The sequence below is a fragment of the Brassica napus genome, chromosome A5, assembly GCF_020379485.1.
Source record: "Brassica napus cultivar Da-Ae chromosome A5, Da-Ae, whole genome shotgun sequence".
Taxonomy (NCBI): Eukaryota; Viridiplantae; Streptophyta; class Magnoliopsida; order Brassicales; family Brassicaceae; genus Brassica; species Brassica napus.
Genome location: NC_063438.1, coordinates 4,256,064 through 4,268,209, shown reverse-complemented (window position 1 = coordinate 4,268,209; position 12,146 = coordinate 4,256,064). Strand labels below are relative to the sequence as shown.

Here is a 12,146-nt window from a genome sequence, read left to right as displayed (position 1 = left end):
ATTTAGAAAGTAACCATGTATGAGATAATTGAAAGGCGCTAGTCTTCTTGATCAAAATAGAGGTCAAAGAAGATGGGAGGAAAGTAATCATACCTCAAAGATAAGAGATATCCACTAATTTAGATAAGGTACCTCTTACAACAGAATAGTTAAGACCGTCTCTTTGTGCGATATAACATTCATGTGTTGACATTTAAATATGATAACTATACAACAATCTCAGTGGCTCAGATGTTTTTGGAAAATTATATCATTTCCTATCCAGCACTATCGAATCTCTTACAGTGAAAACCAACTATACATCTGGAAACTTAACCTGCACAACTGACGACAGAGTGCTGGATATCACTGTTTTGTTGGTTCATATAATTCCCGAGTGAGCAGTGAGCAAATATAACCCACACCAAAATTGTCTTTATGAAAAAGTAGATGGTATAAAATAAGCATTTTGTTTTCTATTATTAGAGACAAAATCTCTCGGATCGGAAGTAAGAAGACATCTTAAGTAATATATTAGAGAGATGAATTAATTCAGTTATCACCAATTAATTTTGGGTTGAAAACTTATCAGACTCAATATCTAAATACTTACAAAATAGTCGGAGAAATGACGAAATGAAAAGACACATGACTTATTTGAATTTGGTGGTGATATATACATTCCACGAAAGAGTATTATTGACTTTTGTATAATTCGTTGAAGTTATCACAAAATAAATCAAATGAAAAACAAATAACAAACGGGCCACTCACCCAATTCAACGTTGTATCATAAACAACTCTCTTCTTTCATTCATTCGAAAGAACACACAAATCAAATCAAATAAATAAAGAAACAAATGACTTCAGTTCTCGTTGGGTTGGGTTAAAACGCAAAAAATGCGGGATTCTTACCCGTCAACCCGACCCACATTCCGAAACGCCCGGCCACGAAAAACGACAAAACCAAAAGCATGCCCCAAAATAGCTGAGATGAAAACACCACCATTGAACGAAACAACGGCTAGGATCACAAGGTAGCTGAAGCCAGACTTGACCGCATACATACCCGTACGAAAGGCCACCTTAGCAACCTTATCAGCCTCCGGTTTGATGGAAGCCGCAGCGTCAGAGCACCGGGTAAACCACTCAGCTAAGAACGCCAAAGAGAAGACAAATATAAGCGCAAGAGCATACATCGAACGGCTAGAGCCAGGCCATCCATGGAAAAGCACTTCGCAGTTATAACTCCAATAGAAAGTTGGGTGTATCAGTGACGGTCTGTGGGGGGTCTGCACCTGCGTTTGCGTTGTGGTTGTGTTCCATGCCTCTACTACGACGTTGCTTTTACTTGTCAACATCTCCTTTAATTTGGGGGTAAAAGGAGAATTGGCAAGTCGTTGTCTTAGTGGAAATAGGGGTGTCTCTAGTCTCTCCTATAAAAAGTGTTTCTTCTTGAGGCAAAAGATTGGGTCCTACGAATTATATGCTATGTTCTTGTTATGAAGCAAACTCAAGATTTGCTTGTCGGATTTTTCTTTCAAAAAGCTACGCCCTGTCCATCAATAAAGTATATGGCCCTGTAATTGTATATTTGTAACCAAAATTCGATTTTAGCTTACAAACAAACATATTAATGCAAGATATATATATATATATCGTATGCTAGGTAGCTTATTACGTAAAGTATCTTTTGTACGTCAAATATCTTCTTTTTTCTAATTTTTTTCCTTATACGTATATAAATGTATTTTATTTTCAAAGTAAGAATAAGTTTATCACAAGCCATTACAAAAAAATTGGGGATATACAAAATAGTTAATTTTAAGCATTTTGAGTTAACTTTTAGTATGTTCTAATGATATTAAGAGAAAGAGTTGAAAACAAAGTAGTTACTTTTTTGACAATTTTATGCATGTTCTAACCACACAACTTCTTCTGACCAAGCTTAAAAACAAAAAGAAAAAAGAATTATAATAATCAAAAAGAAAATTAAACTTATTGTGTAAGCACAAGGACATGGTGAGTCTAATATTAGGATTTAAATTTATATTTTGCCGATGCATTAGAGGAGATTGGCTTTTTTTCAATAGGAAGGGGTTTGTTAATTACCATTGAAGTGTAATGGTTCTTGATGATGATAAATAAAATAAAATGTTACCATTAGTTTTAAATTAAATTATAGTGTTTTGAAACTAAAGATATGCAATGAGAAAGTAGAAATTTTTTACCGATATTTAGACATAACCAAACCCAATTAAAAACCCGATACTAGATATTAGACTTAACCAAATCCAAAAAAATCTCATCCAGCGTGTGAGTGAAGATCCTCTCCTTCATTTGACATTGGCGGGATGTTTTAAATATTCTTACCTCAGCGTTCTCAAACATAACATTGGCGGATGTGGTGAATGTAACTATCCGTCTTAGGATGAACAAGAACAGACGTGAGAAGCGGCGGCCGAGGAAAATAACTTATGAGAAACGCTTTAGGATTGTAGTGTAATAAGTAGATTTCAATGGGCCGATTATAGGCTGATAGTAATGAATGGGCTGGACCCGCTTTGCATTCCTTGGCATGTTTTAAATTTGGAATGTTGTGACTAAACACTTCATATACCATTATACTTATTTATGAATAATTAATTTATTCTACCTTGATCATCGGGTACGTCAAACGACTTACCGATTTGAATTTTCCTTATCAGATCTAACCTGGTCATTGAACTATACTTATTCTCAACTATTTGTTCTTTTTTGTACACAAAATCCCAGTTATTTGTTCTAACACACGAACACATGAACCTAAAAGATCATTTTCTTAATGTTTGAATCATCCAAAGTTACCCATTCTATAATTTTTGTTTCTTGTGAAATAAACAAACACATGGACATGTTCCTTGATTTATACCCTATCGTCCTTATATGCTTTAACATTAATGAATCTTCCTCGGTGAAACTCATTTTCTCAACGTTTGAATCAAAGTAACATGTATTAGAATTTTGTTCTTCATGAAAAACATGAATAAATTAATCTACAGCATCATTATTTAATTTTTTTAACTATCTAATATATTAATTTAGAGTTATATTTTTATCTACTATTAAAAGGTTGTCATTTTGAACTAAAATAAAATCACACATATCTAATTAATTATTAGTTCCCAACAAAAAGCATGTTTATATATTGATAAATTAGGTAATTTTCTCTTTAATGTATTTGTTCAACGTAGTTTGTTTTTAACGGGTTTACCCGCTTAATAATGAAAGACATCGAATTACTGAACCCAAATAATTATGGAGTCAATGGAATTATTACTGTGTAACAATAGGTTGGTGACTACAATATATATGAAATCCATGCCTAAATTAACATTGAACTTACTCAAATTGTATTTATTAAATGCTTATAGCAAAAGACTTCGTCAAATCTTTTAAATTGTAAGAAACATAATCCGCGTTTTAACGCGGGTAGGATTCTAGTTATTCAATATTTTGTAGTTGATAAATTTAGTGTTGAACCAATGCTTTGTGGGGATGGATCATCATTGATAAATTTAATCAAGGTAGGTGATATGTCTTCCATCTTCCAAGATTAAAGCTAGTTTGAAATTTAAATTAACATTTTAATGCCATCTATCACGCTCATGATGCCATATATGCCAAATACAACGACTTACTTTCAACATTTTAGAAAGATAATATTAGTTTTTGTAAATGGAGATACTGAATGAATTACTAAATGTAATTAGCCAATGAAAGAAAAATCATACAAAAAAGCTTCAAACTAATATTTATATCAAACAAGCTAGCTAATATAACATCAATATAAAAATAGTGAAATGAATCTATAACTTCATTTGTACAGTATATTTGTGGTTAGTTAATGATAAGTGTGTTAACATTCTCTTATATATATCAAAGTTAAATAATACATGTTATTTTAGTTATATATAATTTAAATTTTATTTTATTTGAAATAAAAAAACATTCACATGTTTTTACCAAAAAAAATATATATTCCCATGCATAGCATGGGCTTAATACTAGTTATATTATTAAATGAAGTAACTGAAACTAAAGAGAGAGAGAGAGATAATATGTACTCTCATCAGACAGAGAATCCGTTTGGACTTGAGTGGTGGTTTTAAAGTTCTTTGCTTCTGTCTGAATCTACACACTAAATAACAATCTTCTTCTTCTTCCTTCGCCCTCTGCTTTTTGATTTCGCGCCACCACTCTCTCTCTCTTCGTCGCGCAACTTTCTCATGAAATATCTCTGATCCGCCTGAGTTTTTTTCTTGGTAAGTGATCCCCGCTCTATTCTATTTCTCGTGAGAAACATGTAAAAGGGAAAGTGTGAGGCAACAAAGAGCCTCTACGGTTCATGAGGATAGATATCATCGAGACAAAGATGAGCTGGTGAAGCGTGATATGTTGGATCCACCAAGAAGAACTCAAGATATCCGTGGAAAGGCCTTGAGTTTTTGGTGTTTTGGATTGGAAACATTTTGAACATTCCAAGGTGGATTCTACTTCACAAGGAACCGAAGGAGCTTGGTGTAGTTATGACACTGATCCAATGGAAGCTTCTACAAGCTCGTTGGAGCTTGATTTAGCAACCGGTGTTGTCAAAAGATTGGAGCTAGATTCAAAGCCCCAAGCAGCATCTAAGTTTCTCTCCTCCAAACATGAGAAGGATGCATAAAGAACATCAAGATAGAAGACAAGATGATGTCCTAGGTGAATGTTCAAGTTTGGTTAATGTAACAGAGAGGAACCAAAACTCTTTGTTGGATCAAAAGATACCTACAATGACATCCAAAAAAGAAAGACATGCTTCTCCCAACCGGCGCTTCAGTTTTAGTCACATGAGTAGAAGCTTCAGTTCCAAAGAAAGCTCATCCTCTGTCCCTACATTCTCAAGCACATCTCATGCTTCAGATAAATCAGGCCCTTTGACATTCAATGACTCAGTTTACACCAATCACTCCACCAGAACAAAGCCTAATGTCCACACTAGAGCTAGATCAGGCCCTTTAATAATACCGAAGACCGAAAAGAATGTCTCCTTACAAATGGAGAAGAATCAGTGCAGCTCAAGATCTCATGCTATTTTGCAATTCACTTTGAGAAAAGGTATCAGTTTGTTTCAGTTTGTGGTTGACAACAACGTTCTTGCTGCCACCATGAAGAGTTCAGATTCTTCTACACGTTCTTACACCTTGTACACCATCAAAGAAGTAAAGAACAAGAATGGAAACTGGTTAGGCCGCCACAAGAACAACCATCCATTTATACATACCGTCATCGGTCAAATGAAGACTAACTCGGACTCAGCAACGCGCAAATCAGAATCTGTTTTGTTCGGTGTTGAGACAAACGAAGAGGTTGCAGCTATTGTTCAGACAAGAAACAGAGTTCAGAAGCTAGGGCTGGACAAAAAAACCGAATCCAACCGAACCGAACCCGATCCGAAAAAGTAGTACCGAACCCAAACCGGAACTGATTAAATATCCGAACGGATTCAATGTAGTAGGTTGCAAACTCCGTGTCTTGTCTAATGATCATCGTACAAAGTCTCAAACTTTCTCTAGTTTTCAACTGTTTGATCATCAGGTAACTAGTTATGTTCAATGTATTGATGGTCTGAATCATTGTTAACATTCTTTAATTTCTTACAGGAAAAAACTGAACCAGCATTCAAGATGGTGACACACGACAATGAACTCCACTCTGCTGAGTTCGGTTCAACGGTCTTTCTATTGGAAGCGTTCTTTATCTCGTTGGCAGTAAGCAATTATCAGAACTGGTGTGAAGAGGAGGAATAAGTGGTTTTGAAGAGACAAAACATCGAACAAGTAATAAAAACAAACCATCAAATCATTATTGGTTAATTTAAGCTTATATCTAGTTATTAATGGACTAATACTACATGGATCTAAGTATGAATCTACCTCTTATATCAGTCTAAAGGTAAGAAAATTAACTATTTGTTATGTGGTTTGCTTGAATGTTAACAACATATGAGGGTTGCTGCTTCGAATTGAAGATTATAAGATACATTCATTGTTAAATAACTTTGAGTTGAAAATTATGATAGATTTTTCTTACTTCCCATTTCAATACATATGATGATTTAAGGAAGTTTTGTTGTTGTTTTCACAAATCCAATTTTTATTTTATTTTATCAATTGTATTTTTATTATTTTATATTAATATTTAAATAAATTAGTTATTCGTGCATTGTGTTAAATGTCATATAATATGAACCGAAAGAGTATTTAACATGATATAAAAATTATTTTAAGAAAACATTATTTAAAATTAGTATCTAATAAAATAATTGTAACTAATGGACTTATGCTACATTCATTTTGTTAAATAATTTTGAGTTGAAAATTATGATACTTTTTATTTAACGTGATGAACATTCTAAAGAAATCATTATTTAAAAAATAGAAAGAATAGTTTTTTTTTCTTAACATTTTACCAAAAAAAAAAGAATAGTTTTTTTTTTTGGTTTAGTTGAGGATAATAGACATCTAGACAGACAACTCGACTGATGTGAGGATACAACCGTATTTGACAGACATGCTTCACTGCTTTACCCAACTACACACAGTCCCACATGCTCCTTCCTCCAAAATCATGTCCCACCACGTGTAGTGTTAATCCTAAATTAATAATTTTAAACCTTTGTATTATGATGCAAATTGGCCACTACTAGCTCTACTCACCCGACATCACCTTTGGAGGTTTAAAACAAAGCGTCAATAACGGTTGGTGGGTTCTTCTTCTTCATGTCGTGACCATTGACTCCTTTTTAGTTTTATTGAGAAAATCCATTTCTGATAATTTTGAGGGTAGGACTTGTTTCCTATTAAGAATACTCTGTCTCCAATTGGTTTAAAACATCTCAAGCCCCATTTTATTTCTATAGTAAAAATACTTCAATCTGCTTTAACTTTCACTCTACATATAATAGAATAAACAATAAATTTACTCTATAAATAATTAATCTTATTTTTTGTTAATCACTATATTTTTCACTCAAAAAAAAGAGTAGCAACCACTTAAAAAATTAATCCTGATTAGTTTGTTATTGACGCATTTTAAAGAATTCCAATCTCCCTAAATATTGATATCTCTAATTTTTTCTAAAAATATGTATAAAATAATGATTTTAATTTTTTGTTCTTTTTTTATTCTGTGCATGTATTTTTTTTTGTTAAAAATGATTTTAATTTGTCTTTTATTTTTTGAACAACCAATGATTTTTAATTTGTCTAAAATTGAAAATTTCAGTTCAACCGTTTCTCCGTGGCCCCTTTTTAAATCTTAGATTCTGCTAAAGGAAATCTCTTTTCTTCTTCGATCTTTGTCTCTCTCTCTCTCTCTGTTAATTCTTGTTCACTCGCTGCATCTCTCGTTCTTGAATCTTCGATTGACCTTCTCGATCGTTGACCCCTGAATACACTTTTCCGGCGAGACTAATAAAAGAACTTTACACAAAGATTTGAGTTTTTTTTTTCCGGTGGAGTGTTTTGTTTTTGAGCTAAATGATTGAGACACGACAAGAAGAATAAGATATGACTCTTTACATTCGTCGTGAATCTTCCAAGGTTCGTTATTTTACTTCTGTGTCTTTCACATTTTACTGGCTGATTCGTTTTGTTTTTTTTTTTATTAGCTGTGGAAGAGGTTTTGGTCGGAGATAGCAACGGAGATTGGTCTTCTCGCTGAGAACTGGAAGTACCTTCTCGCTGGCATTATCTGTCAGGTGAGCTTCTCATCTTTTGTTCTCATCAGTTTGTAATGATCAGATTGAAAACTTTACTTTTTATGGTGAGTGTTAATAATGACTCTTTGTTTCTACTTTGTTGGAGTATGATTAATGGGTTTTTTTTTGTTATAAATGGTAACTTTTGGAGAAAGCTTTCCTTTTTCAGCAGAAACAGTGTTCTTAAGGATTGTTTTCTTTTCCAAAATAGTTAGTGCTTGGATTATACATGTTTCTTGAGTTTGTGTTGTTTTGACACTCTATGTTGTGTGCAGTACATTCATGGTTTAGCTGCTAAAGGAGTTCATTACATTCATCTCCCCGGACCCACTCTCCAGGATCTTGGCTACTTTCTTCTTCCGGTTTGATCTCAGACCTTTCAGCTATATATATATGTTCATTCAATAGATCAGAATACATATCTTATAACTTTGGTTATTCCATTGTATAGGAGCTTGGTCAAGAGAGAAGCTACATAAGTGAAACCGTCTTCACTAGTGTTTTTGTTTCTTTCTTCCTAGTGAGTCTTTCAGCATTCGTAGTTTCTTCACTGGACTTTTCGATATTGATACTCCTTGAGCCTTTTATTTTTTCAGTGGACTTTCCATCCATTCATCCTGAAAAGCAAAAAGATATACACTGTCTTGATATGGTGCAGAGTTCTAGCGTTCTTAGTTGTAAGTGTTTTAAGCTTGCTGAGGTTACTTTGTCTTGTCAGTTTTGAAGTTTGTCGATGTTTCTGTTTTTTTTTTTTTTCAGGCATGTCAGTTTCTCCGTGTTATAACTTTCTATTCCACTCAGCTTCCTGGACCAAACTATCACTGTCGCGAGGTAAAAGCAACTGAGATCCTCATGTGTGTGTCTTATGAGTTAAGCTTATGTGTTCCTACTTTTGCAACAGGGATCTAAAGTTTCCACGTTGCCATGGCCCAAAAGCCCCCTTGAGGTTCTCGAGATTAACCGTGAGTCTGCATTATTCACACGCATCTTCTTTGTTTTGCTTGTGTTCTCATGTGATGATGTTGATCTTATCAGCTCATGGGGTGATGTACGGATGTGGAGACCTGATCTTCTCGTCGCATATGATATTCACGCTTGTCTTTGTCCTTACTTACCAGAAGTACGGCACTAAAAGGTATAAAACTTCTTCAACTTAAGCTTACTTTGTAAAAAGACATCTCCGCATCACTCCTTCTGTCTCAGGTTCATAAAGCTGTTTGGATGGCTCATTGCTTTCGTGCAGAGCCTCTTGATCATTGCCTCCCGTAAACATTACACTGTCGATGTTGTTGTTGCCTGGTATGGTTTTGCCATCAAGCAACAAATTAACCGCAACTGGATACAAAGATAATGACTTATTGTTGTTTTTGATTCTTTCTCCGTTTAGGTACACTGTTAACTTGGTTGTGTTTTGTCTGGACAAGAAACTACCAGGTTTGATCATATCTTGTCTTGTGGTCTTGTTTTGGCAGAGAGACTCGGTTTCTCATATCTTCTTCTTTTACGTACATCAGAGTTACCAGATCGGACCACGGTGTTGCTCCCAGTAATCTCTAAAGAGAGAACTAAAGAAGAGAACCACAAGCTGTTGTTGAATGGGAACGGTGTTGATCCTGCTGATTGGGTAAGCGCATCTGAACCTGTCTTGTCTGAACCAGTCACATAGTTTGATCTTTAATGCTCTTTTTCTTTCGGTTGTGTTTAGAGACCAAGGGCTCAAGTGAACGGGAAGATAGATAGCAACGGAGTTCACACTGATAACTCATTGAACGGCGCATGAAAACTCGCACCAGACTTGGGGCAAGAACTATATATATGAATACAGCTAAGCAATGGCGTCATGAAGACATGATGGTCATTGCTCATGAAGAGAACTCTTATAGAGAGATGTTAGGGCTATGCTACTCTGTACATTTTTCAGTTCCTTGTCCCCCAAGCAATGACTTGTTGGATCACGTTGTTTTTTATTTTTGTTGTCAATTTTATTATTATAAGAAACGTTGCTTTTTATTATCCTCTCCAGATTTAATCATTCATTTTTTTTTTTGATAGTTTTTGTTTGTTTACATATATACAAAGAATCAAAAACTCTTGATAGTAAAAATATGTTGTTTGAATGCAAAGAAAGAGCGTATGTATATTGAAGTTTCAAGAAGAAGATGAAACATGGAAGTGGAAAAGCCATGACACGACGAAGCCAAAGACCATACAAGCTAACACTATATTCACCACTCTCTGTGGCTGCCACCTGTTCTCTATCGCCATTGCTGCTGCTACGGCCGCAGTCTCCTCACCGCCTCCACCGTTTCTCACCTCTCTTTCGTCCACTGTTGACGTAACCATCTCGTTTGCACTGCCCACGTTTTTGGCTACCGATTGACAAATCTCGCAGATTCTGTTTCAGTAATAATATGTTAATCTTCCTATAACCTAACAAAGTTTTGGTGTTTAAGTCGTCACGGCAACATGTGCATATAACACATCAACACCAAAAAATTACGTGCTTAATTATAAAACATTATTTTTAAATAGAAATCAATAAAACGTCCAAAAAAAAAGTATAACTAAAGAGTGAAAAAGTTAATAAAACCCCGTAATTTATTGCAGAAAGAATCATAACAAGATCTTGAACACGTTAATAACAAAATCTTAAGATTTTGTTTTTTTTTTTCTTAAAAGTAATTAAGAACTCAATTAAACAAAAGTAGAACCACTAAACCAAAAAATAAAGAGGAGATAAAAGTAGGTTACTAACTTGTCGCCTTTGATCTTGAACCAAGTTTCGGCACATTGTCTATGAGCAATAGCCAAATCTTCCTTACACGAACACCCTAACTCCATCGCACCTCCACCGCTCGTTTCCACCACCCCTAAATGACATATCCTACAGTCTTTCTCCGGCGACGCCGTCGCATCATCATCACCATCATCATCATCCACATCGGACAAACCCATCACCGACGACACTTTCCTCGACTCTCCTCCTTCGTATTCATACGGTCCTCCCGAGGTCGAATAGAAGTAAGAGTAACATGACGTCATGTCCTCCCCGTCTGAATAATATACGCTGACGTCACTTCCACCGAACGAGCGGCGGTGATAACCGTACGCCGCTCCTTGTTCTAAATCAATCTCTGTCATAACTAAAGTTGGAAGGTTATGTGTGTGTGTGTTTTTCTCTAATGCCACGGTAATAGAAATGAAATGATTTAAAGAAATGGGTTTAGGTGGATTTGGTGATTTACTCCAACTCAAAAACTTTTTAAAATGATTTAATTTGTGAGAAAATGTGTAACGAAATTGAAAGAGGAGTGAGTGATGGTGGTGGTGGTGGAGCAGGAACAAGCTTGAGAACAGAGTGATGATGTCACTATGTTATCAAGGAAGAAGATATTGTTCTCGGATCAAGAAGCAACTGTTATATATAACAAAAAGAATAGTGATAGATTAAAAAAAAAAGGAACAAGTTTCTACCAAGTTTAAGGGATGTTGGTTCCGACTTCCGAGTAGAGAGATTTTGTACAACGTTTAAGCGACGTGATCTTCGTCTTTGCTATGTGCACCGCATCCAACGGCTGATATTGCGGGATCGAAGGATTATCTTCTTCCAAAAAGTAATTTCATAGTTGAAAATACCCATTTTGTCCTCGATTCTTGTTGAGAAACGAGCATAAATAGAAACAATAGAGGGGTGGTTATGTCATTACATTATAGAATATCCAGTTTTGGATTTACTTTGACCCATTCCTTCTTCCGACCAATCTAATCACGGCCTGATCTCTTTGGATTGAATTGTACTCTGTACCACACCATCTACGGTTTACAATTGGGTCTATGTACATTGTAGGAGTTGTTGTCTTCAGTCTTCTTTATTAGAAGTCTAATTGAGTTGTTTAAGCAGCTAAGTTAGATAACATTAATTTAATGTAATTATTAATCTCAACACTCTCAGATTCTCTTGATTTTTGTTATTTTTCAGGCAATTAATCTCATCTTCAATATATACTTCCCCCCCCCCCCCCCCCCCCACAAGTTTTTTTTTTCACACAACATTGTCATTATATATGGAAGCTATACATATACCATTTAAATCTTGTATGAGTTAGCAGTGGAACATCCAAAAAAGCTACAATGTATTAGACTATCCAAAAAAACAGATCTAAAAACTCTGTCATCAGACAGTCTGAGAACGTGCTAGGGCAGCTTTTTATTGACATTGGCTAGTTGACTGACCATAATTAATGATATTTTTGGCTAGTTGACCATACCATAATTACATTTAATCATTTGTTTCGTTGAAAAAAAATTGGTTGATTTTTTTTTTTTTTTTTATAAAAAAAGTTGGTTGATTTTACCAGTACAGTTAACATATTTTGCAGTTCTG

The 12,146-nt window shown here is 34.9% G+C and overlaps 3 protein-coding genes and 1 pseudogene across 4 annotated transcripts; 2 read left to right on the top strand and 2 right to left on the bottom strand.

Moving 5' to 3' along the window:
* Positions 1–660: 660 nt before the first annotated feature.
* Positions 661–2,444, bottom strand: LOC125609280 (copper transporter 4-like). Of its 2 annotated transcripts, none has more exons than XM_048780545.1 (2): positions 2,353–2,444; positions 661–1,559 (listed from the first exon to the last, which is right to left on the bottom strand). In XM_048780545.1, the coding sequence occupies exon 2, from the start codon at positions 1,338–1,340 to the stop codon at positions 891–893; it is 450 nt and encodes a 149-aa protein (XP_048636502.1). In that variant the 5' UTR covers positions 1,341–1,559; positions 2,353–2,444; the 3' UTR covers positions 661–890. The 2 variants fall into 2 exon arrangements, with proteins under 2 accessions (XP_048636502.1, XP_048636503.1); XM_048780546.1 differs by having other exon boundaries at positions 661–1,534; positions 2,353–2,437.
* A 1,954-nt stretch (positions 2,445–4,398) lies between these two features.
* LOC125609279 lies at positions 4,399–5,810 on the top strand (annotated as a pseudogene).
* Positions 5,811–7,290: 1,480 nt separating this feature from the next.
* Positions 7,291–9,772, top strand: LOC106451070 (phosphatidylinositol:ceramide inositolphosphotransferase 2-like). The gene is made up of 12 exons (XM_013892929.3): positions 7,291–7,604; positions 7,673–7,762; positions 8,038–8,124; positions 8,214–8,282; positions 8,359–8,439; positions 8,522–8,593; positions 8,664–8,724; positions 8,798–8,897; positions 8,966–9,061; positions 9,150–9,196; positions 9,277–9,386; positions 9,468–9,772. The coding sequence occupies exons 1-12, from the start codon at positions 7,572–7,574 to the stop codon at positions 9,540–9,542; spliced, it is 921 nt and encodes a 306-aa protein (XP_013748383.2). The 5' UTR covers positions 7,291–7,571; the 3' UTR covers positions 9,543–9,772.
* An 84-nt stretch (positions 9,773–9,856) lies between these two features.
* On the bottom strand, positions 9,857–11,391 carry LOC125609278. The gene is made up of 2 exons (XM_048780544.1): positions 10,518–11,391; positions 9,857–10,157 (listed from the first exon to the last, which is right to left on the bottom strand). The coding sequence occupies exons 1-2, from the start codon at positions 10,901–10,903 to the stop codon at positions 9,911–9,913; spliced, it is 633 nt and encodes a 210-aa protein (XP_048636501.1). The 5' UTR covers positions 10,904–11,391; the 3' UTR covers positions 9,857–9,910.
* Between the last annotated feature and the right edge of the window lie 755 nt (positions 11,392–12,146).

Coding starts and splice junctions, on each gene's coding strand:
- LOC125609280 (XM_048780545.1), bottom strand. CDS start 1,340: ATGTTGACAAGTAAAAGCAACGTCGTAGTAGAGGCATGGAACACAACC.
- LOC106451070 (XM_013892929.3), top strand. CDS start 7,572: ATGACTCTTTACATTCGTCGTGAATCTTCCAAG. Junction 7,605..7,672: donor TTCGTCGTGAATCTTCCAAG/GTTCGTTATTTT, acceptor TTTTTTTATTAG/CTGTGGAAGAGGTTTTGGTC. Junction 8,725..8,797: donor TGAGGTTCTCGAGATTAACC/GTGAGTCTGCAT, acceptor TGATCTTATCAG/CTCATGGGGTGATGTACGGA.
- LOC125609278 (XM_048780544.1), bottom strand. CDS start 10,903: ATGACAGAGATTGATTTAGAACAAGGAGCGGCGTACGGTTATCACCGC. Junction 10,158..10,517: donor TTCAAGATCAAAGGCGACAA/GTTAGTAACCTA, acceptor TTACTGAAACAG/AATCTGCGAGATTTGTCAAT.